General features: G+C 41.6%; 1 protein-coding gene across 1 annotated transcript; it reads right to left on the reverse strand.

Annotated features, from left to right (window-relative positions):
• Positions 1-22,853: 22,853 nt before the first annotated feature.
• LOC118851783 (40S ribosomal protein S26-like) lies at positions 22,854-23,201 on the reverse strand. The gene has a single exon (XM_036761326.1). It carries the CDS (start codon positions 23,199-23,201, stop codon positions 22,854-22,856), a length of 348 nt encoding a protein of 115 aa, XP_036617221.1.
• Positions 23,202-27,038: the final 3,837 nt, after the last annotated feature.

Below are 27,038 nucleotides of genomic sequence, written 5' to 3' on the forward strand. Positions count from 1 at the left end.
GGGAGGCCAGACCTTCCCTCATAACCCTAGGAAGAGTGTTCCCCACTGCTGCTCTTAGACCATTGCTTGGCCACCAGTCACAAAGCCTTTCTTCCTTTGAAATTCAGACAATCTCTTTCCACTGCCGTCTCTCTTCTTGTTGCTGTTATTTACCTACCCCATATCACTCTCATGAACCATAAGTAGGGTGCTGTTATGGGGGTTTGCTCAAGGGCACCAAAATTGAGAAAGTACTCAGATAAAAGATGCATACTCCTTCAGCTTCACAGAAGACACTAGAGTCATGCCTCCTTCTGTTCAAATAGACTTATTATAATTCTTATATTATTTTCATGTCACAAATTACAAACGGGATTGGAGAGCACCAATAACTAGTTATGGTTCTCAAGGTCTCAGGTCTTCATCTCTACCCCACTCTCTTGTCATCATTTTCCTTCTATACTCAAATTAATGACATTGGTTCGTCAATGTTTTCAATTTCTATGACTGCCTAATTCTACCTCACTTAAAGGAGGAGCAAAAAACTGATAGCAGAAGTCATGGGTGTAACGGCGCTCTCCAAGGAAGAGGATAGGGAAGGAGAATAGAGGGTGAGAATGGATATAAGTTGATTCCTGGAAGCATCTAAGGTGCAGGACAGAATTTCTGAGAATGATCATGGCTAAAATCATTTAAATGGGATCAAACAGAACCTGAGAAACATAGTGGATAGAAAGTTGGCCTTGGATTTTGGAACAGCTGAATTCAAGTCCTACCTTTGATACATACTGGCACGGTTAGCTTTCAATGCCCTCCGTCCGTTGTCCAAAACTTTACATTTCAGATTGGGTTCTGATTTGCAGTAGCAGATGGAGTTTCCCCACTGTGGATTCTTTACACCAGTGAAATCATAGGTTCATCCCTTCCCTCCATCCCCAAAATAGAACACTATGAGGTTCTAGCCAGGCTTTCCATGGCACCCTGTAAGACGTCATGCCCCCTGGGACTACTTGGTAAGTATTGATGATGACTTTCCATAAAATTCCTCTGTAGGTGCCTCATAATAGAGGTGACCCTGGGGATCATATGTGTTTGGTGTTTGGTGAGGGGAAGATTCCCTGGACTCTTTCTGCCTTTGATGCACTGGGCACTCAGTAAGCATTAAGTGAAGCTATAATTATGTATTTGATTCAAATTCTTTGAGTAAATTAATGTGTAAAAAATCTATATTGGAAAGGAAATTCATTGGCAATACTTTTCAGGAAGCTGATGGCTTTACTCATCTATTTTAAGTAGGCAGATAGTATGGACAGAGAGTTCTAATGACATTGTTCTAGTACCTATTAAGGCAATGAAGAATTGCATGGTGGTGTGAGTAGACTGTAACACATAGAAAAAACCAATAAAGAATTACCCAGGAGAAGTGACATAAAGCATATAAAATGCCATCAAAAGAAAGTATTATCAAAAAGATTCTAAGGTGGTCACATGGTGGGACTGAGAGATAATCAGTGTGCCACCTACCTCCTCCACTGCTGTCCTGAAGCTATTGAGAGAAATTAGGGAAGGGACCAGTGCATTGACTTATGAAAAGATTTGGATGAGGGTCACACGGAATGGACAGCCATGAATGGGTTGAATCAATGAACTCATCAATTATTAGAGTGTTATGACATTACATAGTGGGTTGCATATTGGCCATGGAATCATGAGGAACTGGGTTCGAATATTGCCTCTGACACTTACTACCTCCGTGACTTCAGTAAAGATGGATAGTCTTCATGGAAGATGATCTCACTTAAACTCCATGTCCCTCAAGCAACAACCTAGGATTTAGGGACTAAGTCACAGGAAGGTTGCAGTCCACATTGGTAGAAGGGAATTCTAACACCAGGAATTTAGCATTCTTTCCATATTTGAGTGTTATGGTGCTGGACATATGTACTATATTTATTTGTAAGGGTGTAGTCCCAAGTGGTAGGTGTGTATCACCACTGGTCATTGGATGTGGGCAGTATTGTGAGGCCCATTTTACAGATGAGGAAACTGAAGGAAAGCCAGAAACCCAAGCCACTTTTCCCTAAGCCCATCAGGGAGAGAACAAAGTTTTGAATGCAGAATTCTTGCTGTCTGTATTCACCTGTGATGTTCAGGAGCCTCCTGGGCATTATTTCTATGCCGCCTCCCCATCTGACATTTGATATATGTGTGAGCCTCGTTGTCAGGTCTGTGAAGGAGAAAGCTGAATACAAATGCATTGGCTTTGACCTTGAGATCATGAATTAAGCAGGACTGGTTCACAAAAGAAGCTTTTAGTTTCTTAAAGATATTAAGATTGCTTAAAGCATCATAACTGCAGAGAACCAGGCCAATTACGTCTTATTTTATGAACCTGAGCAAGGATATCTATTTGATTGTTGTTGGTTGCCCACAGAGCCTTTCTTTTCTCATAAATTAAGAACAATCAGCCATGGGAACATGAGTTTCCATTTATATCTTCGTATGACTAATGGACTGGCTTTTGGTACTCTACTTCCAATTCTGACAAAATGCAATGGGAACTGGCTAGTCATTAACAAATGCATTCTGGCAGGTCTGGTCATGTGAATGGATATGGGGTCAAACTTTCCTTCCTCCTCCCTTTTGATTTTTATTTTAAAAAAATGAGAATCTCAAAAGCAGCCCCAGCTACAAACTAGCCTTGAAAAAACAGTACCCAGGACCCCTGGGATGTTGGTCTATTCTGGCAGGCTGTGAGGTTGAATCTTCTCAGGTAGGGAAAAAGGTCTGTCTCAAACCCTATAGTGCAGATGGGCAGCTAGGGCACATGCCGGATCTGGAATCAGGAATACTGGAGTTCAAATCCAGCCTCAGACACTCACTGGTTCTGTTTCTTCACCAGTAAAATAAAGGTAATAATATCACTGACTCCCCCAAGGTAAGTCACAAGGATGACTTCAAGTGTTCATATGAACTGTTTGTACCCAACCTGTGCTAGAGCCTTCTGAGCTCGTATTAAGTCTGATCAGCCACAGTTAGACACACTGTACCTTCACCGCAACATAGTGATGTCATTTTGATCCTCTTTCAGTATGAAGGACAACAGCCAAGTAGGTGCATGAATTTTGTTTACATGGAAATTTTTTTTCTTTTAAAATTCATTATTTATTTGTTTTTAACATTCTTAAAATTTTTTTTGTTTCAAATTCTCTTCCTCCCTCCAGCTCCTCCCCTCTCCATTGAAAAGGCAAACAATATATCAGTTATACATGTGAAATCATAAAAAACCTATTTCTGTATTAGCCATATTGCCAAAAAACAAGAAAAATAAAGCAAAAAAATTATTTTTTAGTTTATGCTCAGAGTTCGTCAGTTCTCTGGAGATGCATAGCATTTTTCGTCATGATGCCTTTGAAATTGTCTTGAATTATTGCCTTGGTGTGGGTAGCTAAGTCTTTCATAGTTGGTCATTATTATACTCTCTTGGTTCTGCTCACTTCACTCTGCATCAATTCATAAAGGTCTTCCCAGGTTTTCCTGAAACCATCTCCCTCATCATTTCTTACAGCACAATAGTATTCCATCACAATCCTATACCACAACTTGTTCAGCTATTCCGCAATTGATGGGCATCGCCCTTGATTTCCAATTCTTCGCACCACAAAAAGAGCTGATGTGTGTGTGTGTGTGTGTGTGTGTGTGTGTGTGTGTGTGTGTGCCATTTTCCTTTTTCATTGATCTCTTTGGGATACAGGCCTAGTAGTGGTATTGCTGGATCAAAGAGGATGCACAATTTTATAGGCCTTTGGGCATAGTTCCAAATTGTTCCCCAGAATGGTTGGACCAGTTCACAACTCTACTAACTGCATTAGTGTCCTAGTTTTTCCACATCTCCTCCAACATTTGTTGTTTTCCTTTCTAGTCATCCGTCATTCTGTCAGAGATTCTCAGAGAGTACAACCAACTTTTCGTTGTTGGGAGAATTCAGTTGGATTGCTGTCTATACCTTATCTCTGGCTCCACAGAAGCTTTTCAATGTCATGTAATCAAAATTATCTGTTTTATCTTTTATAATTGTCTCTGTTGCTTGTTTGGGTAAGAATATATCTCTTACCCATAGCTGTGAGAGGTATGTGTTCTGTTTCTCTCTTAATTTTTAATAGTATGATTTTTAATGTTAAGGTTGTGCACTCATTTATAGTGTATTGTGGAATATGATGTAAAGTATTGGTCTGAGCCTAATTTCTGCCAAACTGCTTTCTAGTTTTCCCAGCAGTTTCAATTGAATAGGGAATTTTTCCCTATGTGACTTATATTTTCCACTTTACTAAATAGTTATTGAGTTCTATTATTTCTGATTTTCTCTTGTCTAGTCTGTTTCATTGATCTGTCTCTCTATTCTTGAACCAATACCACATAGTTTTCATGACTGCTACCTTATAATGTAGTTTGCGGTCTGGAAGTGATATTCTTCCTTCATCCTTACTTCTTTTCATCATTTCCCTTGATGTTCTATATATTTGTTTTTCCAGATGAGTTCTGTTATTATTTTATCAAGTTCTATAAAGTATCCCCTCACTAATTTGATTGGTATAGTACTAAAAGCATATATTGATTTTGGTAATATTGTCATTTTTATTATATTAGTATGGCCTAGCCATGAGCACTGTTTTCAATTTATCTTTTTCCCTTCCAAAATAGCTTCTCATTTCTGCTTATTTTAGATTTGTTTATTTGTTGACTTTCTACTTTTAAAATGTATATTCAGTTCCTCTTTTTCTATTTTTTTAAAAATGTATGTTTCTACGCAGATGAGGACTGAGGACTGCTTTAGCTGAATCCTAGAAATTTTGATATGTTTTTCATCATTATCATTTTCTTTTACATAATTATTAATTGTTTCTATCATTTCTTTTTTGACCAGTCATTATTTAGGATTTCATTGTTGTCTCCACTTGGGTTAATATCTTTCATTTGTAATCCCTGAATCAATTCCTATTTTTGTTGCATTATGATCCATAAAGGATGTATTTACTTTTTCAGCCTTTTTACATTTGTTTGTGATTTATATGTGCCATAGTACATGGTTAATTTTTGTAAAAGTTCCATGTGGTGCTGAGAAATATGCATATTCTTTTGCAGTCTCATTTAGAAGATGCCATAGATCCTTTAACTCTAGTTTCTCAAGAGATTTATTGAGTTTCATATTTTTCCTTTTGTTTATCTTAGACTTATCAAGAACTGAGACAGAGATACTAAAATCCCATGCTACTGTCTATGTCTTTAAACTCAGATAATGTCTCCTTTATGAATTTGGATGCTAAGACATCTGGAACATGTTTATTAATGATATTTGTTTTTTTTCTATGTTTCTTCTCAGCATATTGTAGTTTATTGTTTGTTCCTTTTTATTTTTTGAATGTTTGGTTTTGCTTTATCACATAGCTTGATTGCAATACCTGCTTCTTTGTATTCACTTGAAGCATAGTAAATTTTTTCTATCGTCTTGGTTTTATTTTCTGTTTTTGTTTTTATATGTTTTTCTTGTAAAAACATATTATAGGCTTTTGTTTTCTTACCTAATCTGTCACTTTTTCATTTTTTTGGATTGTTTAATCCATTCATATTTAAAATTATGAGTGTTAGGTTTATATTTTCTTCTATCTCTAATAATGTTTTTTCCCCGAATTCTGATTTTTTTTTCTCTTCTAAAGTAAGCACAGTGCTACGTTCCTTCAATTGCTTTGCCTTAATCTTTGTAAAGGTAGCTCTGTTCCACTGGCTCACTTTCCCATACCTTATTTCCATGCCCTCTCTTACTTGTTATTCCTTTCCTTTTGGTGTTTTACTTTTTTTTCTGCTTTTATCTGACTACATAATTCTTCCCCCATCCCCCCACCGCAAGTCAAGTAGATCCCCCTTTCCATTCAACTTTCCCTTTCTTTTTTAAAAATTATTATTTATATATTTAATATTTTTAGTTTTCAGCATTGATTTCCACGAGATTTTGAATTACAAATTCTCTCCCCATTTCTACCCTCCCCCCCATTTCAAGATGGCATATATTCTGATTGCCCCATTCCCCAGTCAGCCCTCCCTTCTGTCACCCCACTCCCCCCATCCCTTTTCCCTTACTTTCTTTTAGGGCAAGATAGATTTCTATGCCCCGTTGCCTGTATATCTTATTTCCCAGTTGCTTATAAAAACAACTTTTTTTGAACATCTGCTTCTAAAACTTGGAGTTCCAAATTCTTTCCCTTCTTCCCTCCCCACCTATCCTCCCTAAGAAGGCAAGCAATTCAACATAGACCACATGCGTATCATTATGCAAAACCCTTCCACAATACTCATGTTGTGAAAAACTAACTATATTTTGCTCCTTCCTATCCTATCCCCCTTTATTCAGTTTTCTCCCTTGACCCTGTCCCTTTTCAAAAGTGTTGGCCTTTGATTACCTCCTCCCCCATCTGCCCTCCCTTCTTTCATCCCCCCTTTTTTATCTCCTTCCTCCTTCCTTCCTGTGGGGTAAGATACCCAATTTAGTGTGTATGTTATTCCCTCCTCTGGTCAAATCTGATGAGAGCAAGATTCACTCATTCCCCTTCATCTGCCCCCTCTTCCCTTCCAATGAACTGCTTTTTCTTGCCACTTTTATGCGAGATAATTTACCCCATTCTATCTCTCCCTTTCTCCCTCTCTCAATATATTCCTCTCATCCCTCAATTTTATTTTATTTTTTAGATATCATCCCTTCATATTCAACTTACCCTGTGCCCCCCCTCTCTTTACATATATATATATGTATGTATGTATGTATGTATGTATGTATATTCCCTTCAGCTACCCTAATACTGATGTCTCATGAATTACACACATCATCTTTCCATGTAGGAATGTAAACAAAACAGTTCAACTTTAGTAAGTCCCTTATGATTCCTCTTTCTTGTTTACCTTTTCATGCTTCTCTTGGTTCTTGTGTTTGAAAGTCAAATTTTCTATGCAGCTCTGGTCTTCTCACTGAGAAAGCTTGAAAGTCTTCTATTTTATTGAAAACCTGTATTTTTCCTTGGAGCATTATACTCAGTTTTGCTGGGTAGGTGATTGTTGGTTTTAATCCTATCTCCATTGACCTCCAGAATATCATATTCCAAGCCCTTCGATCCCTTAATATAGAAGCTGCTAGATCTTGTATTATCCTGATTGTGTTTCCACAATACTCAAATTGTTTCTTTCTGGTTACTTGCAGTATTTTCTCCTTGATCTGGGAGCTCTGGAATTTGGCGACAACATTCCTAGGAGTTTTCTTTTGGGGATCTTTTTCAGGAGGCGATCGGTGGATTCTTTCAATTTCTATTTTACCCTCTGGCTGTAGAATATCAGGGCAGTTTTCCTTGATAATTTCTTGAAACATGATATCTAAGCTCTTTTTTGATCATGGCTTTCAGGTAGTCCAATAATTTTTAAATTGTCTCTCCTGGATCTATTTTCCAGATCAGTGGTTTTTCCAGTGAGATATTTCACATTGTCTTCCATTTTTTCATTCCTTTGGTTCTGTTTTATAATATCTTGATTTCTCATAAAGTCACTAGCTTCCACTTGCTCCAATCTAATTTTTAAGATAGTATTTTTTTCAGTGGTCTTTTGGACCTCCTTTTCCATTTGGTTAATTCTGCCTTTCAAGGCATTCTTCTCCTCATTGGTTTTTTGGCACTCTTTTGCCATGTGAGTTAGTCTATTTTCTAAGGTGTTGTTTTCTTAAATATTTTCTTCTGTATTTTTTTGGGTCTCCTTTAGCAAGTCATTGACTTGTTTTTAATGGTTTTCTTGCATCACTCTCATTTCTCTTCCCAATTTTTCCTCTACTTCTCTAACATGCTTTTCCAAATCCTTTTTGAAGTCTTCCATGGCCTGTGAGCAGTTCATGTTTTTCTTGGAGGCTTTTGATGTAGGCTCTTTGAATTTGTTGACTTCTTCTGGCTGTATGTTTTGGTCTTCTTTGTCACCAAAGAAAGATTCCAAAGTCTGAGTCTGAATCTGAGTCCATTTTTGCTGCCTGTTCATCAGGGTATGACTGCTTGTAGAGTAGAGAGTACTTTCTCCCAAGCTTGAGAGGCTGCACTGTTGTTTTCAGAGCTATTTCTACACAGCAAGTTCTGCCACACAGTGCTCCTCCTCCCCCAAGAGCTGCCAACCTGGACTTTCAACTCAGATCTAAGCAGGCTCTGCACTCCTGCTCTGATCCTCCACTTAATTCCTCCCACCAGGTGGGCCTGGGGCCAGAAGCAACTGCAGCTATAGCTCTTGAAGTAGCCTCAGTGCTGCCCCACCTCTGCTGCCCCTGGGGTGGTGGCTGACCTCGAACTCCTTTCACTCAGTCCCCATAGTTTTTCCCACTAACCTTTTCTGTTGTCTTTGGTGTTTGTGGGTTGAGAAGTCTGGTAACTGCCGCAGCTCACCGATTCTGCGCTCTATGGCCTGTTCCACCCAGCTCTTGGTCTGGTTGGTCTGGGTGTGGCCCACCCTGGGCTCTGCTCTGCTCCCAGCTCCATGCGATAGACCTTACCAAGTGGCCATCCAGGCTGTCCTGGGCTATTTTGTGGGTTCTGCAGTTCTACAATTTGTTCAGAGCCATTTTTAAAGGTGTTTGGAGGGTCCTGGGGGAAGGCTTTAGGCAAGTCCCTGCTTTCTGGTTGCCATCTTGGCTCTTCCCAACCAACTTTCCCTTGCAATTATGCATATTCATTAGTTTTTTAAATTACTTTTTTTGCACCCCTTTCCAAAAATGATTTCTCTCAGTCTCTTCAATATGCATCTTCTCTGCCTACTCTAGATCCTCATTATTTGGTTAATGACCCCTATAATTATCTAGTTCTTCTATATTCTTTATATTTCTCACACAATCAAAACTTAGAAGTTATCTGTTTTAGACTCTGCCCTCTAGGTACTTTCTGCCACTGATTTGTAGAGCTTGCCTCACGAATATTTCATTGTAATGGCAAGCAAAGTGAGACTTTTTGCTGTTTTTCTTTTGGAGTGCTTCTCAGTAGTAAGGCAATCAAGTGCCTTTGATTGAGGCTGTGATTGAATCAAGAGTCTTTGATGACCTGCTTAAGTCACAAGAAAGCCTAAGTCACATGAGTTTGGATCACATGGTTGTGATGCCCTCTGACCCTGAAAAAGTGTATATATACTCTGAGGTTAGCATTTTGCTTTGGGGGACTCACTCATTGGAAGAACGTTCCTGTGATTTGGTCAGATGAGACTCTGAGTAGCCTTTAAGGAGCCCTCTGGCTTTGAAAACCCAGATATTGGTGTTTCTCTCTCTGGTAACTATGTATGTATTGCTATGGACAGACAGAAGCCTGTCTGTTGATTTGTGTTATTTTCTCTATTTGTAATTTCTGTTTGTATTTGCTTTGAAGTTCAGGGTGCTGACTTTTCCCCGTGAACTAAATGAATGATATATGCAAGTTTAATTGAAGTGAGACTGTGAACCCCTTAAAGTTGCTTTCCTTAGAAAAGCAGATCAAAGAATCTGTGCCAGCAGCCCTCCTGTGTGCTGGTGTTATTGGTCTAACACCTCAACAGCAGCGGCTAGGAACATTGTTGTTACACTCATTTCCATTGTGCTTCACCCCCAGAATACTGCTAATTCTTGTAGATGTTAGGGATAATTTTCTTCTATTTTGTAGTATTTATTCATAGATGCCTGAAAGGGAAACCATATTTCATTCTGTTACAATTTTTCCCATTGGTTTATCTGTCTGTAATAGACCTCAAGGTCTTTGAGTTTTCTCCTTCTTAAAATCTTTGGTAATTTCAGCTTTTTTCTGCTTATTTTTCCCTACCACTCATTTTCTGACTCCCTTCCTTCTAATTGTGGTTACTTTGTGGGCTCCATCTCAAAGTGTTTCAGCCTCCTCTCATACTGGGCAATTAATTCATAGTTCACCAGCCTAGGTTTATGTTCCAAGTGACTTTTAGGTGGGAAGAACTGGCTCCAGCTGCATACTTAGCCTTGTCTCGGGTTTAATGGCATGCCGCACAACCCCTTCATACACTGTGTCCTATCTTAGTGTCCTGTCCCACTCCCTTTGTTCCTTAGTTTTCTGGGATCAGAGAAAATGTCTAGTCCTCCATCTTGTTGCTCTCAAGATCTGGAAGTCTTGATGCTAGAGTTAGGATACACTTGAGTTTAAATCCTGTCTCAGACTTTACTAACTCTGTGACTCTGAGAAAGTCACTTAAACTCTCTTTGCCTCAGCTTTCTCATCCGTAAGATGAAGAGTTTGGACTCTATAACCTTTAAGGTCCCTTCAGAATCTGAAGCTATGATCTTGTGGTAAGGCATCATGTTAGGAACCATAAATTTTATACAACGCCTTTCTGATGTTTGTTTTTTGGGTGTCTTAAATCAAAGGAGTCAAACATGAGTGTGACCTCAACCAAATTAAAATGTAATTGGAAAATATTTCATAAATAAAATGCAACAGAATGATAATGTTAATATGCACTTTTCAAGTTATTATATAGCTCACAGGGATTCTTATATATGGGTTAGTGGCCCCCATTTCTATTTGATCTTGATACCTCTCACTTAAATCAGTCTTAAAATCCTTTCTTTGTGTCACTGTAACAAAGGTTCTCTGGGGTCACTGAAAATGATTAGAGTACTCTGTGAGGTAGTCCTATGCAGAAATAGCTACCTAGAGAATGTAGATCTCAGTTGCAGCAAACAGAGTTAATGGACACCTGGGTTCTGGGACCAAACCAAACTGCATGATGGCTCCAGTTCACCCACAGCAATTCTCCATTAATTAAGCCCAATAAACTCTGATGGGGCTCACAAAAGACTACCAGAAGCAGCCCTTTTTGTGCCATCAGATTGATTTTGAATGGCTGGACGTTGTGTCATTGCTGGAGTTTGGAAGCATTTAACATGGATACTTGGCTCTGTTCAATGCAGCCTGAGATGCCTGCAAGAAGGCTCCGGGCTCCACTGGCTCCATAGCCTATTTCCCAAGACTTTAAGGGACATGTTTTTCACTATGTTGAGGCTTCTTCTTGCTTCTAGTCCTGGGCTTTGGTGCTAGGATCACAGGCCTAGAGCTGGAAGGGATCTGGTAGATTAAATGAGGTAATATATGTAAAGGGCCTTATAAATCTTAAAAGCTCTCTGCAAAGGCTATCTCTTATCATTATGATCTGGTCCAGGCCCCAAGAGGAGAGTGACTTGTCAAAGCTAAGACTTACTTCCCAGTCCCCTGACTCCTAATGAAGTCCTCTTTCCACTCTCCCACATTGACCAGCCCATCGCATGTTGACCAGTCATCAATAGGTGGCATGCAACCTATGGCCTTAGAAGTTACTTATTCTCTACTTTCCCCAAACTTGTAATGATAGCTCCCATTTCTAGGCCATGTTTGGGGTCACAAAGTAATCTCTTCCTAACAGCTTGTGATGGAACTGAGGCTCATGGAGGTCAAGTAATCAGTACAGTCACCCAGTAAATAAGTGTCAAAGCCAGGGATGGAACCAGGCCTCCCAACTCAAAGTTCAGCATTCTGGAGGGCTGGCCCTGGGCAGCCTGGTGCAGTGATAAATGTTGAATTGGGAAACAGAGGACCTGGCTCTGCTACTTAGTATCTATGTGATGATGGGCCAGCTGCTTCATTGATGTGAGCCTCAGTTTCCTCACCTGTGAAATGGGATATTTGCACTAGATGCCCTCTAAGACTCCCTCCAGTTCTCATATGCACCATCTATGTTCTGAGAGTCTGCTTAGCCTAATGGGAACTTATTCTCTATGGTTTCTCCCCCTCTCCTTCATTTCAGGCTTTGGAAGGTCAACAATGAATGCTTGTGGAGAGACTGCCTTGTTCTGGGTTCTATACTGGAGTGGGGGCAGAATGTATAGAGGAATAAGACACAGGGCTTGACTTCAAGCTGCTTATAGTCAAATAGAGGACATATGTACAAGTATACAAAAACTGTGGTATGGTAGGATGTGGACTCTATCTTGGATGCACTTAGTTGTTTGCATTTTGCCTCCTCCATTAGAATGTATGTGACTTGAGGGCAGCGGATATTTTTGTCTTTGTTTTTATTCCTAGTGCTTAGTGCAGGGCCTGGAACACAGTAAGTGTTTAATAAATGCTTGTCAGCAAAGAATCCTAAGGTAGGTATAAACAAGGGGCAGCATAGTGTGGTAGGCAAACTTGGTCTTCCTGCCTCAAGTCTCTCCCCACCAGTTCATTCTCCACTCAGTGACCTTCCTGAAGTATGGGTCTGACCATGACATCTTCCTAGTCAAAAAACTCCAGTGGCCTCCTATCTGATCAGCTTTTAAAGCCTTTCCCAACCTGGCCCCTTCCTAACATGGCTCCTCCCCATGTCTGCCTTATAGTGACACTGGCCTCTTTGCCTTTACTTGTAACTCCACACTCTACTTTCTGACTGGCTCTCCTCCATGCTGCTGTGATCTCCCTTATCATCTCTACATCCTGGCTTCTTTGACTCAGACCAGTCCCACCTTCCACAAGAGGCCTTTCCTCATCCCCCATTGCTAGTGCCTTCTCTCAGAGTTTACTTCCTATTTACACTGTATATAACTGTATCAGTAATTAAGGTGGGATTTTCCTTTACTGTTTTCTCTTTCTTCACTTATTTAATCAAGTGCCCTTGAAGAGTCTGGCCTTTGTTTCTTTGATTGGATCAGGAGTCTTTGATGACCTCCTTGCCTCAAGGGAAAGCCTGGTTTGCATGGGTTTGAGTCACATGTTTTTGACACCTGAGGCTTTTAGGCCACATGGGGTTGAGTCAAATGTTTGTGATGCTTTTAGGTCATGTGGGTGAGTCACATATTGTGATGCTCTTTGACCCTAAACAGAATATGTAAACCCAGAGGTTGGCATTTCCTCTTGGGGCTCTCATTGGAACAATGTCAGTGTGGAGACTCTGGGCAAGCTGTTGTTAAGAGCCAACACCGCCCCCCACCCCCTGGCTTTGAAGAAACCCAGATGTTTCATTTGGGGCCTCTCAGTCACTGGAAGAATAGAGTCAGACTCTGGGCGAGCCATAATAACTGCCCCTGCCCCTACCCCCACCCTGGCTTTGCTAATCCAGACCCCACTGGTTCTTTGGTAACTATAAACTGTGATTTGGTCTGTGTATATTGTCTCTATTTGTAATTTGTTTGTATTTGTTTTGAAGTTCAGGGTGCTGGCTTTTCCTCCTGAACTAAATGAATGAAATTTGTATGTTTAATTAAAGTGAGATTGTTAACCCCTTAGAGTTACTTTCCTTAGTAAAGCAGATCAAAGAACCTGTCTAAGCAGCCCTTCTGTGCGCTGGTGTTACTGGTCATACACAGCCACAGTAGCTGCTAGCCAGATTGTTGCTACAATAACTTGCATGGACATAGCTATTTGCATGTTGTTTCTCCCATTAGAATGTGAGTTTCTTGAGGGCAGGAACTTTTTCAGTCTTTTTTTTTTGTCCTGAACCCTTAGCCCAGGCTTTGACCCATAGTAGATACTTAATAAATGCTTCTTAACAGCCCAATGAAGATCTGCATATCTCTATGATGGTTGAGAATCTGTGGAATCTCATCTTAGCGCACAGGGGTCTCTTCCCTCCCACTTTGTACCTTAAATATCAGTCTGAGAATATTAATCCATGGATTTGGAGCATCTATTACTACAACGGAGCTTTATAATATCAACTCCTATTTATGTAGCAATTTAAAGCTTATAAAAGACTATAGTCAGAACAACCCAGTGAGGTGAGTAGTTCAAGAATTCTTATCTCCATTTTACATATGAGAACGCTATTTAAACTGAGAGCTAAATGACTTGCTGGGGTCACACCAGAAATGCATTGCAGTTCAGAGATTCAAACATCTTCCTTCTCCAAACCATCATCTCCCCTATATCCTGTTACCCTCTCTTTTCACAGAAGCGAGTGTGGAGTGGCCTTGAACAAATTGCTTAATCTCTTTGGGACTAAGTTTCCTCATTTGTGCAATGAAGGGGCTGGACTTCTCTTAGATACGGAGTTCTCTTCCATATCTAAATATATGATCCTAGGAGAAAAATATCATCCAACAATGATGGTGCCCACCCCAGGTCAGGGTTCTCTTCTTTTCAACTGTATGTGTTGTGCCAAACACTAGGCACTCACTCAGAGTGTCTGGGAGTGTGATCACTGCTCCAACTCAAAACATAAAGTGGAGTTGAAGCGTGAGGGGCTGCTCTGTCCTTCTGTCTTTCCTGGATGGAGTAAGTAGCTGCTTATTGTGACCTAAAGCAGAATTTATAGATTGATCTAAGAATAATTACCCTGCCTATTTAGTGGCATAAGATTATTGTTATCAAAAGGGGTCTCAGTCACTGCCAGCTGCTTGGTTATACTTCATAAAGATGATGAATGACAGCTGGCCCAGTAAAGGGCCTGGTAAGGAGCCCTACATGATGTTAACAAGCTCTTTGCCATGCTAAGTTATGGCAGGTACAGGAGATCGATGGGGATTTATTGTTTGCAAGTGGCCTTTATTCAGGTACCCAGTAGGAATTCTCTGCACACTGAAAGGAAAGGAGTACTGAAGAAAATTTACAGCACAAGAAACAAAAATTGTGCCTTTGAAATCAGGGCTCCCGATGTGAGGGGCCTTAATTCATGGTTCAGGAGATGCCAGCCCACATTCATTTGGAGCCTGAGCTGCCCTTCTTACTGTTTTCTTTTTGTTTTATTGATGTCTTTTGTTTTTATAACACTGTTATTTCACTTACCACCCCTCCGACCATCAAACCCTCCCTTCTAACAAAGAAAGACATCAAGGCCAAAAGCACAGACGGCAACTGCGTTTGGACACATAGATGCACTCTGTCTCCCTAGTCTCCCACCTCTCCACTGGGAGGAAAGAAGTGTGCTTCATTAGTAGTTTGATGAGGGAGGGATTGTTCATTACAGGTCTTCAGAGGCCAACCACCTTTGACTTTTTTTCATTTCATTGTTTATGGTCATTATGGTAAAATCATTGTCCAGATTTTGCCTTCTTCATCTGACATCAGTTCATATAGGTTCTCTCATTGTCCTCTGAATTCTTCATATTTGTCATTTCTTACAGTATTTGGATATTCTATAACATCCCTGTGTGCGTTCACCTTTTTGTCCTCCCCCTAAGCACCTTGAATCTGTTCAAATATTTTTTTTCCAATTATATGTAAAAACCAAATTTTAACATTCATTAAAAAAAAATTTGAGTTCCAAAAGTTCTCTCCCCTCCTCCCTCATTGAGAAGGCAAGCAATTTGATATTGGTAATACATGTATAATCATGAAAAACAGATTTCCATGTTAGGCATGTTGTAAAAGAGCAGCACCCTCCCATACAAGAAAAAAAGTATGCTTCTGCCTGCATTCAGTCTCCATCAGATCTTTCTCTGGAGGTAGACATCATTTTCATCATAAATCCTTTGGAATTGCCTTGAATCACTGTATTACTGGGAATAACTAAGTCACTCATAATTAATCATTGTATGATATTGCTGTTACAATGTTCTCCTGGTTCTACTCACTTCACTTTACATCAGTTCATGTAAATGTTCATGTTGAATCTTGAATTTTTTTTTATCATCTATCCATCCATCCATCCATCCATCCATCCATCCATCCATCATCTCTATTTTGTCTGTCTGCCTGCCTGCCTGTTTATCTAACTGTATATATATGTATACATTTGTATATGCATATGTATATACACACATACATACATGCATATGTATGGGTGCGTGTGTGCTCATGTATAGATACAAAGACAAAAGCAAAACAGTTCCTGTCCTCATGGAGAGTTTAGTCTAGCCAAAAGCTTTAAGCTTTTGCTTCTATCTTTGTATCTATAATGCCTAGCATAGCATCTGGTATTTAATGCTTGTTGAGTCATCAATAGCTTCAAAGTACTCCATTCACTTATAGACTGCAAACTCCTTGAGGGCAGGTTCTGCTTTATTTTTATTTTTGTATTCTTAGGGCCTAGTACAATGAGGGTCCGGCACATCTGTCTTTATAGCTTCAGCACTGAGGACAGCGTCTGATCTAAAAGAGACATTTGTTAAACATCCACAGGCAGATTGTTTTAAAATACTACAATCCCTTACAGAATGTGAGGCCTGTTTGCTTTCTTTCTCTGTACCCCCAGGGCCAAGTAGAATGGCTGGCACATAGTAGGTATGTAATAAATACGTTAGATAATATTTAGCCCTGCGTCTGGCACATAGTAGGCATGAAATAAATGCTTATTCCCCTCGTTGAGTAATGGATACTCACTTTGTTTCTGGGTTTTTTGACTAGAAAAAAGAGACAGTGAAGTGGGTAACCCTGGGTCACTTTGCAAAGAATCCTCAAACTTCCTTTTTGTTGATCTGTCTTTCAAAAAGGAAGAGCTGGACATACAGAAAGGGGAAGAAAGAGAGAAAAACTAGGAAAGAGAAGAGCTGGTCTTCTTGTTCTGGTAAGGGAGTGTGTTTGGGAAGGGTGGTTTTTTAATTTTTTCAATTGTGGCCTGTGTGGAGAGGAGCCCCTGGCACCTGCCACTTCAGTGAAAAGTTGAGTGAGCTGCCCTTTGTTCCTTGTGGGGCTCAGCTAAAGGGCACTATTTCAGCTCATAGGATCTCCCTCCCCATCCCTGGCAGCTCTCAACGATCAATGGATAGTCCCAGACAATCAGCTTTTAAACAAAATCTCTCTGTGGCCATCATTCTACTGTCAAGAAAAAAGAGGACATAGGAGAGCTGACCAAGGTAGCCACCATTTTTATTCATTCACATAAATAAACTCTCTACAGGGCCATAAAACACAGGAAAAGCAAGGCCAGCCCTATTCCTGCTGCTCACTGGCTTCTGGATGGGATTTTTGATGCTTCACATTTTTATATTAGCATTCAATAGGGCAGTGGCTGGGATGCTGGGCAGGAGAGAGTCCAATCTGGCCTTGGATGCTTACTATGTGATCCCTCTTCCAGTCTCAGATGGATCCTTTAAGACACAGCTTCCAGTCAGACATGATCATGGGTGTGAAATCACAGATCCTCTAGTCAATCAATTAACAAGCATTTAAGAAGCTAGTTCAGTGGGCCTGGCAGTTGCTGGGGACACAGAGGTAAAAAGAGATAATCCCTACTCTCAAGGAGCTCACATTCAGAAATGAACAGAACCAGTTCTCTTCTCCACTCCCCCCCCCCCCACCCCTCTCAGCTTCACCTCTCTTTATATCCCTGCCTCATTTTATTGCTGCTAGAGGCAAAGGCCATAAGTGTCTCTTTATCCTAGGGCAACCTCTGCATGACTTGGGGGGCCTAAGTGGGCTGGGGGAAGGAAATAGTTTGAAGGTGCTTTGGGGAGGAAATGTCTAGGAATAATGGTTTAAAGTGAGACTCACTTGGGAAAGTTTCCTGGAGGGTATGTCTATGGCAGCTTAACTGGCCAAAGGTCTTCCCTACAGGCCACTTGGGGCTAGTTTTGGAATGCAGCCTGTGGTCTAGTTGGAAAACAGATACAGGAGAGCTTAGTGGAAAATCATTTAGAGAATCCAGGAGAGGAGATATTATCACACAAGAAAGGCATTTAGACTCAGATAAATTCTGTACTAATAGGTTGACTTGGTTTTCCTATGCCTGCAATTCAAAAGCTGTTCTCAGGTGGGCCAGGGTGCCCTTTTGGCTCCTCTCTCTCAGTCTCCTCCACTGGGTGGACACTAGGCCTGAGAGGATAGGTAAAAACCATGGGATGAGCACCAGTGGGTAAAGAGGGACTCCAGTGGGGTGTGGGGACAACCCAAAACAGACTCCTGTCTACTTCACACCTGTGTCTAAGGTTGGCCCTAGTAGTCAGGGTTCTAGTACAGCCTATGCTTTTGTTCTGTTTTTTAATCGGTGTGAGAAACATGATCGTGGGGATCACAGGACTTCCTGGATAGGGCCAAACCCTGAGGAATAACCATGTGATGGTCCCTTAGTCTGTGGGGATCACAGGACCTCCCTAGGCAGGGTCAGACCCTGAGGAAGAACTACATGATGGCCCCTTAGTACGGTTGTGGGGATCACAAGACACCCTAGGGTTGGACCCTGAGAAAGACCCAAGTGAGAACCCCTAAGGAAGGCTATGAAGACCAAGTGGTAGCCCCCCTTAATCTGTGGGGATTACAAAACTCCCCAAGGCGGGGTCAGAAAGTAAGCCTGAGATGTGCTTCCACAGCTCATTGCTTTCCTGGTAGCATAACCTTAGGAAGATCCATGTGATTTGCCCATTTTCACCCAAAGAACTCAGGACCAGAGTGGGCAGAGGAAGGCGTTTATTACACTCCTCAAGAGAGCAGGTGCAGTGCTCACTAGGAACACTCACACTGATACAGATGCAGGAGTGAGGGTAACCAGTTCCTCTACCCCTGTTGTTAGGGTTAGTTTACATGCTTTACTTTTCTATGTACTTTTCTTAAGTTATACAGTTCACATAGGTAGGATAGTAAGGATACAGAAACAAAAGTGAAGTTAATTAGTTCTATCTTCCTTGTCTGAGTTAGGATTAATCTGCATTCTTTATTTCCCTATCTTCCCTCTTTAACATATGCAAATTATGCAGATCCGTAAGCCTGGACTCTTGACCAAGACCTGACCCTTGAACTGGTTCAACCTGTTTAGCCTCTCTAGCTTCCCTGACAGATGGCCATTGTCTTGGTAAGTAAGCTTTAACTCAGCTGTATGAATAGCTTCTGTGGGAGCAGCACCAGATACCGTACTATCTTTTCTTACAATAGGTAAATGTAATTGGCCTCCACAGGGATTGAGCCATCAGACTCGGACTTGAGAGGCAGACCTAACAGCAGTGTCAGGGAGACCTAGGTTCTTATCACATGACCATGGGCAAATCCTTGGTTTCCGTGGGCCTCAGTCTTCACATTTTAAATTGGGGATAATACCATCAAAGGTATCTGCTTCACTGAGGTTCCAATGAGAGAATTCCATATGTAAAGAGCTTTGCAAGCTTTCAAACACCATGTAAAAGCCATTTATTAATATTAGAAGCACAAACAACAATAATAGCTAGGATTTGGTTGCAAATTAATATCTCATTTGATCCTCCCAGCTAAAGAAATGGAGGCAGCCAGAGGTAAAGTGACTTGCCCTGGGTCACACAGCTAGTAAGTATCTGAGGTCAGCACTCTATCTGCTGCACTACCTAGCTAGCTGCCCGGCATTACTCAGCAAGGGTATGGAAAGACCTAAGAGCACGAATCCCACTTCTGTACCATGTAAATATCAACCAAGGACTCTCCCCAGCACAATGGCACGAGGTGGATAACGAGAGCAACAATGATAGCTCATTCTTATTGCTTATTTAAGGGTTGCAAAGCATTTCGCATACAGAGGTCCGCTCGATCTTCACAAAAACTAATGAAGGAGGTGCTACTATCGCAATTCTCAGGCAGGTATTATTTCCATTGGACAGATGAGAAAACTGAGACAACAAAGCCCAGTTATTTGCCTAGGGACACACAGTTAGTGAGTATTAAAGCCAGGCTTGGACCACAGGATTCTTGATAGTCTTTCCACTCACAATTTCTGTCGATACAGAAAAGAGCAGGAACAAGCTCTTCTCTTTACCCAGTCATCATCCCTTGAATGATCACAGTCAGAAATTTGCTGCTTCCAGCACCAATTCATGATGGCTCCCCTCTCTCCACTGTAAATCTCATCCCCTCCATAATTCTACTGTGACAGAAGCAGAGGAAAACTGATATCACCTCTAGCTTAAAACAACGTTATTCATCCCATGGTGCCATGTGGTTTATCAAGTCAGTGTTTGGTGCTACTGGCTGGCTGAAGGTCCTTGCTTCTGGGAGGGGAACTTCATGAATAGCTTGTCCAGGGGCCCTTCTTGCCCCCTGCACGCTTATGTTCTGGTGGGCAAGTTTTCCACTGTGTGTGCTCTGTTGTGTGTCTCTCCATTCCCTCTTAGTCTTGTTCCTAAGGATGCAGAGTCTCTGGGACATTTACTCAAGTACTGACTTATTTGCCTGTGACTCTCGGTGTGCCTGTTGGGATGGGAGGAAGAAGTCAGGCTTGTTGATAGCAGTGGGAAAGATAGGCTGGTGCCATCTTGAAGTGGAGGAATAGGAATGTGAGCTTGTGCTTGGGGAGGGGAGGGAAGATCATAAGGCACTGAAGATTTTTAAGCAGGGGAGTGAACAGCCTGGAATTATGTGAAGGAAAGATTAGTCTAGTGGTCGAGTAGGGAAAGAACTGTAAGTATTCCTGTTATCCAAGTGTATGGTGATGAGGTAGCCAAGGGATCCTCTTAGAAAGGACCTGAGAGATATTGTGGAGGAAGAATGGACAGTTACTGGTAACTGGAAGGTAGGGGAAGGGAAAGAGAACCCCAAGACTGTGAACTTGGAACACTAACAAACAGTGGAGCCACAAACTATCAGTCAACAAGTCTGTGTAGACACAGGGCAGGCAGGACTAAGGTGGAAGTGTTGAGGTTTAGAATGCTGAAGTTTTAGGGGTGCTCAGGACCCCAAAATACCAACATGTCAGGTCCTGCCTGAATGAATTCAACCCAAGCCTTCTTTCAGCCAAAGTAGGACAAAATTTATTAAAGATTTGCCCTGTTGGCTAGACTCTTAAGGAATCTGAGCCTTTGTGACATTTGTGTTGACAAGTGGGACAGATAGAATCTAAGCTAGATTGAAGCTGAGCACCTTTATGGAGGTGAGATGAGAGGCAAGACACGAAGATTGTGAGAGGGATATGGGGTGGTCAAGTAGTCTGGGGTGATGGGAGGAGGGGTTTAGAGAGGATCTTGATGGGGCTGAGGTGACTGGGATGAAGTCAGACTCCAGGAATGGGATTAAGGGTGGGAAATAGCTGAAGGCTACCTGGAGATGACAGACAATGGATGACTAGGCTAGTTTAAGGGTAACAGATTTGGGCATAGATATTTTGATAGGATCAAGGGTGGGAAGTGGGGGGGGCAATCTGGAACAGACAATGGGAGGTAACAGTCTTGGGCATGAAAAGCTTATGGCCTCAAGCCAACCCCAGATCAAGAGGGAAGATTCAAGGTGAGGTTCAAGGGGATTCCCAGAGCCTATACCCCATCAGAAGGAGGCACAGATATTACCTTCACTGAAATCTCAATTGTACTCATGCTCCTGAGACTTTTTATATTGGTATCATGAGTTTATTTATGTGGTTGTTGCTGAGTCATTTTCAATTATGTCTGATTCTTTGTAACCCCATTTGAGGTTTTCACTTTCCCTACTGGGATCATGAGGTTATTTATATGGTTGTTATGGTGGTGGTGGCAGCAGCGGTGGTGGTGGTGGTGGTGGTGGTGATGGTGGTGGTGGTGGTGGTGGTGGTGGTCTAGTTGTTTTTCAGTTGTGTTAGACTCTTTGTGATCTTATTGGTGTTTTCTTGGCAAAGATACTGAAATGGTTTGCTGTTTCCTTCTTCAGTTCACTTTACAGATCGACAAATTAGAGCAAACAGGATTAAGTGACTTGCCCAGGATGACACAGCTAGTAAGTGTCTGAGGCTGAATTTGAACCTAGCTGCCCTTTATTTATGTGTGCACTGGGTGACTCCTCTAAGAAAGGCATCCAGAAATGTCTCTCGAAGGTGAATATCATTTCTCTTCATCTGAGCAGCTCAGTGGTACAGTGGATAGAAGGCTGGAACTGGGGTCAAGAAGTACTGAATTCAAATCCAGCCTCAGACACTGACCAGCTCTGGGCAAGTCACTTAACCTCTGTGTGTCTCAGTTTCCTCAACAAGAAATGGTGATAGTAATAGCACCTACCTTCCAGGGTCATTGTGAGGGCCAAATGAGATCATATTTGCAAAGCACTTAGCACAATTCCTGGCACACACTGGTGCTTAATAAATTCATGTTGCTTTCTCCATCCCCTGTCCCTTGGAATAAATCTGCTTTTTATTCAGCAAGGCCATCTCCAGTTGTCTTGTTCTATATCTGGCCACTGGACCCAGAAGGCTCTTGAGGAGAGAGTGAGGCTGGTGACTTTGCACAACCTTCCCTTACTTAAGGCCAATTCATTTGCATGTCATAGCATCACCTCCTTGATGTCATGGTCCTCTTTGAGAACATGGACAAACCATCACCACAACAGCTTTTCTTTCAAGTTTAATTGGTTGCTTGCAGCTCAATTCAATTCGTATGAGGAGGGTGAGAAATGAGCCAAATTCAAGTGTCCCCTGAATGAGATGTCAGGGTAGGGGCAAACAGAAGCCATTCCAATGTTACTAGAGAGAAGCTCCCCCAAGTTTGAGCTTGGTCCTTCTCCTAAGAGCAGAGAGGTATAGAAACAGCAATGATACTTAGCCTTATAGGAAATTATATACACCAGCTACTCAATGTGATTTGGACTATGGTTAACAGTCAATTGTATGTGTCATCTAGATGGCCAACTGGAGCTCTCAAGGGCTAATCAAATTAGAAGTTAATTCAAAAGTTAATCAAAATTTCCAAATAGTTGAGTTCACCCCTCTAAGCATCAAAGCTTATTTTAACCATTCTGGATGGAAATTTTTCTGATATCTATCTATCTATCTATTTATCTATCTATCTATCTATCTATCTATCTATCTATCTGTCTGTCTATCTACATATATGTTATACCCATACACACACATATATATATACATACATACATGCATATACACAAATCCCTGCCTTCTTAAACAAAGTAAACAACAAAATATAAGATCATAGGAACACAGATGTAACAATTTTTTTTAAGGTAGACCAACCATTTTATTTTCCTCTGATCGGTTCAGGAATGTTGATGGACAGCTCTTTACATGGGCTTTGGAGGGGGTCTGCGGGCAGCACCTGCAGGTCTGAATCGGGACGGGGGCGTCTGATCCTTCCGAGCCTCACGGGAGCGATTCCTCGCTACCTGGCTGTGGATCGCGCAGCTCACACAGTAATGTAGTTTCACATACAGTTTGGGCAGCACATAGGAGTCGAAGACGCTGGCCTCGGAGATGTCCCTGACGGCCGCAGCTTCCACGATGTTGCGGATTACAAATTTCTTGATGGCCTTGTCCTTCGGCACGCAGCGGGCACAGTTGGTGCAATGGATGGGCTGCACGTGGCCGCGGCCCTTCTTGGCGTGCCCGTTGTTCCTCTTCTTCTTGGTCATCTTGGAAGCCAGGAACCGAAAAAGCAGATGTAACAATTTTTAAAAAATCAATGAATGACAAAATATTTATAAGACATTTACTATGTTCCAGGCACTGCGCTAAGCACCAGAAATACAAACACCAACAAACAAGACAGTCCTTGCCCTCAAAGAGCTAACATTCTAATGGGATGGGAAGACAATATATAAAGGGCAGCCAGAAAGGAATGTGGTACCATGTGGTGACACAGTTTGGAAATGGATAAGAAGTGACATGGAGGCTAATTCCAGGCAAGAGAAGATGAAAGCCTGGCTGTTGGAACACCAGGTCGCAGGGGCAGAGTCCAAGGGGGAGAGGGTGAGGAGGATGGCCAACATTTGAAGCAATATTCAAAAGTTTTGCTTACTCTTTGGTTCTGGGCTGTATTCTGGATAGCAGAGTTTTGGGTAGGTGAGGACATGGTGTATTATATTGCAGACACACTTCTTAGTAAATTTGGAATTTGGGCTATTACTTATAGCAGAGAAGAGAAATTAGCAGCTCATTAATTAGGATCCTGTTTGCACTTCCATGAGCTTCCACATATCGTTGGTTTAAACTCAGTTCTCTGACCTCTCAGTCTCATTAGCACCTCTTAGTGAGAGGCTATGTGTGTGAATTGCTGTATTGGGAAGAATGTTTTATTTGGATTTGGAAGACTGACTGAAATCTGAAGGCTCTGTCTGGGTGATATTGGGCCAGTAATTACACCTCTCTAGCCTCAGTTCCCTCACCTGTAAAAACAAGGGGATTGGTTGGCTCCTGGAAATCCCTTCCATCTCCAGCTCTATGATCCAAGAGCCTCTCTTGGTCTCAGCTTCCTTATCTGTAAATCACAGTGGTCTTTGAGTTTCCTTGTGGCCCTAAGGATCTGAAGTGAAGGCACTGGAGCTGCCAGCCTCTACAACCATAGGGTCACACACAGATTATTAGTGCATCCAGCCGAACAGCCAAGGACAGGTATTCACTTACAGTCTGACCCTCCAGATGTTTTCTTCTCCTTGACAACCCTCTTTCCACCCTGGAGAAACCTCCATCCTGAATCTCCACTCTCTTAATTGTCATGGCTAGACCAGACCACTATTTGGGGAGCTTCTCCAGTCATGGTCCATTTGACCTGACCACCATTCCTTGAGAAGAATGCCACAACCCTGGCCCACTTATCACCTGACTTATCAAGTCAACAAACATTTATTAAATTCTTCCTATTTAGAGGTAGCTAAATGGTGCAGTTGATAGACTGCTGGGTCAAAGTCAGGAAAACCTGACTTCGAATACAGCCTTAGACACTTACTAGTTGTGTGACTATGGGCAAGTCACTTAATCTCTGCCTGCCTCAGTTTCCTTAACTATGAAGTGGGGATAATAATGAGATAATATTTATAAGAACTTATCACAGGGCCTGGGATATAGTAGGTGCTTAATAAATGCTTATTCCCTCCCTTCCCTACAGTGCTAAGTTCTGAGCATTGATTTTAAGCTACAGGTCAAAGATTGACCTATCACCTAAGTAATATTGCCTTACCCTAGCCCTGGTGCCTCTTAAGGAGGGAGAGTATCTCTGATCCGTATTTTTTATCCTTTTCTCTTTTCATGGACATCATTCATTCATTAGTTCATTTGATAAGAATTTATTAGGGCACCCACTATGTGCTAGGTTCTAGAAAATATAAAGATAAAAACAAAATCGATTATACTCTGTTGGGGGAAGACAGTATGTACAAAGATAAACAGACAGAAAGTATATACCAGGGGCAGCTGGGTGGTGCAGTGAGTAGAGCACTGGCCCTGGAGTCAGGAGGATCTGAGTTCAAATCTGGTCTCAGACATTTGACACATTTACTAGCTGTGTGACCTTGGGCAAGTCACTTAACCCCAACTGCCCTGCCTTCCCTCCTGCAAAAAAGAAAGTATATACCAAATCATTTAGTGGGGTTTGGAGAAGGTACTGATAATGGCTTAGTTGGGATCAGCCTCTCAGAAGAGCTGGGTTTGGGTGGAGCTACAGATGAGAGGAGGACTCTATAGCACAGCTAATGCAAAAATGAAAGAGCCAAGTCATTTGGTTTGCTTCATCCATTGTCTAGTTGTCTCTGAAGCTTTGTGTAACTGTTCCCGTGACTTCATGTTCTGGGCTGACCAAGGTCCAATTTATTGGAAAGGTCTGATAAACTGCTAATGGCTGGTGGCTTCACAATTTCCCCAAGTTATCTGCTAATCCAGAGAGATACATCCACTCAATTTCCTCACTGGGCAATGTTAATATAATGCATTTGGTGGTGAGAGGGGCAGAAAAGGGATGATAGAAAGGGAAGGGAGAAAGCTTTTTCAGATAATGACAATATGGGGTCCTCCCAAATTGAATTCCAACTGTGCATCTTTCCATAGATGAATTAAAAGAATAATCAAACCTCCAGTGTTTCTATTAACCTAATTAAATGGTAGCTGAATAGGAAAATGGCCAAGATGAATAGCCAACATTATAACTCTACCTCAAATTTCCCTGAGACAGAGATAATTAACATTTGCTCTTTGTTTTTTGGGAAAGTCCTTGATTTTATGAAGTGGAGATTATTTTGGATAGTGTAGGGTTTCCGTGTTTACTAAGTTATAGGTTCTGAGAAGTAGAAGGAGCCTCAGAGGTCGCCTAACTCAACACCTTGTCTCCTATTACAGATAGGAAAACTGAGATCCTAAAAGATCAGATGACTTGCTGAAAGTCACACAGGTTTGACAAAATTTCTGCTGATATACTGAGATAAGCCTTGACTTTTCAGGAATCAATTTTTCAGCCTTTGGATTATCTAGGGCAGGGGTGGGGAACATATGGCTTCAAGACCATATGTGGCCCTCTAGGTCCTCAAGTGCAGCCCTTTGACTGAATCCAAACCTCCTTAAGGGGATTTTTTCTGTGAAGTTTGGATTCAAAGGGCCACACTTGAAGACTTGTAGGGCCACATATGACTTGAAGGCTGCAAGTTCCCTGACCCTAATGTAGGCTCTCAATTCTCCCTTCATCCTCCCCTTTCTCCCATTGTTCATAACTCTTCTCCTGAGGTGAGCAGGGCTAGAGAGAGCAGGGACAATTGAAATTAGCTCCCTGGATTTAGATACAAGTTTTGGTGTATGAAAAGGCTTGAGACTATTCATGAGAAAATTGGTTTGAGGAATTGGGAACATTTTAACAATCCTTTCTCTCCTCGTTCTCTTGAGGACAAATAATAGAAAGTTGGCATTTGTGGGTTGAGGCACCCTTCTGAAATATCTTTCTTTAATAATAAAGAAGGTGCCATTTGAGTTACTCATCTATAAGTTGATTTTCTCAGCTATCCTATGACTCCCATAGAAAGCTGGGTACCTCCCTCTCTTTCTCTCTACTCCATGGCTACTGGTCTGCTTTAGGCTCTCATCCCTTCTCACTTGACTATTGACATGGTCTTCTAGTTGGTCTCCCATCTCTTCTTACTCTCATTCATCCTTCTGCATGATACAGCTCCCAAACTGACATTCTTATAGCAAAAGTCTCATTATGCCACTCCTCTGATGAAGAATCTTCAAGGGCTTCCCATTGCCTCTAGGATAAAACACACACTCTTCAGCCTGACACTAAAAACCCATCCTCATCTTGCTCCCACCTACCTTTACAATCTTATTTCATATTACTTGCCTGCCCACCATCTTTGTTTCAGTCCAACTGGCCTGCTGGGTATTTCTCCTGCCTCGATGCCTCTCTACAAACCATCCTCAGTGACTCAAGTGTATCCCCTAAGTCATCAACTCTTCCTCCTAGAAGTCCTCACTGCCTTCAAAGCATCTCA

Source organism: Trichosurus vulpecula, chromosome 5, assembly GCF_011100635.1.
Source record: "Trichosurus vulpecula isolate mTriVul1 chromosome 5, mTriVul1.pri, whole genome shotgun sequence".
Classification (NCBI taxonomy): Eukaryota; Metazoa; Chordata; class Mammalia; order Diprotodontia; family Phalangeridae; genus Trichosurus; species Trichosurus vulpecula.

Bases quoted from the DNA above. Each gene is read 5' to 3' on its own strand.
- LOC118851783 (XM_036761326.1), bottom strand. From the start codon at position 23,201: ATGACCAAGAAGAAGAGGAACAACGGGCACGCCAAGAAGGGCCGCGGC.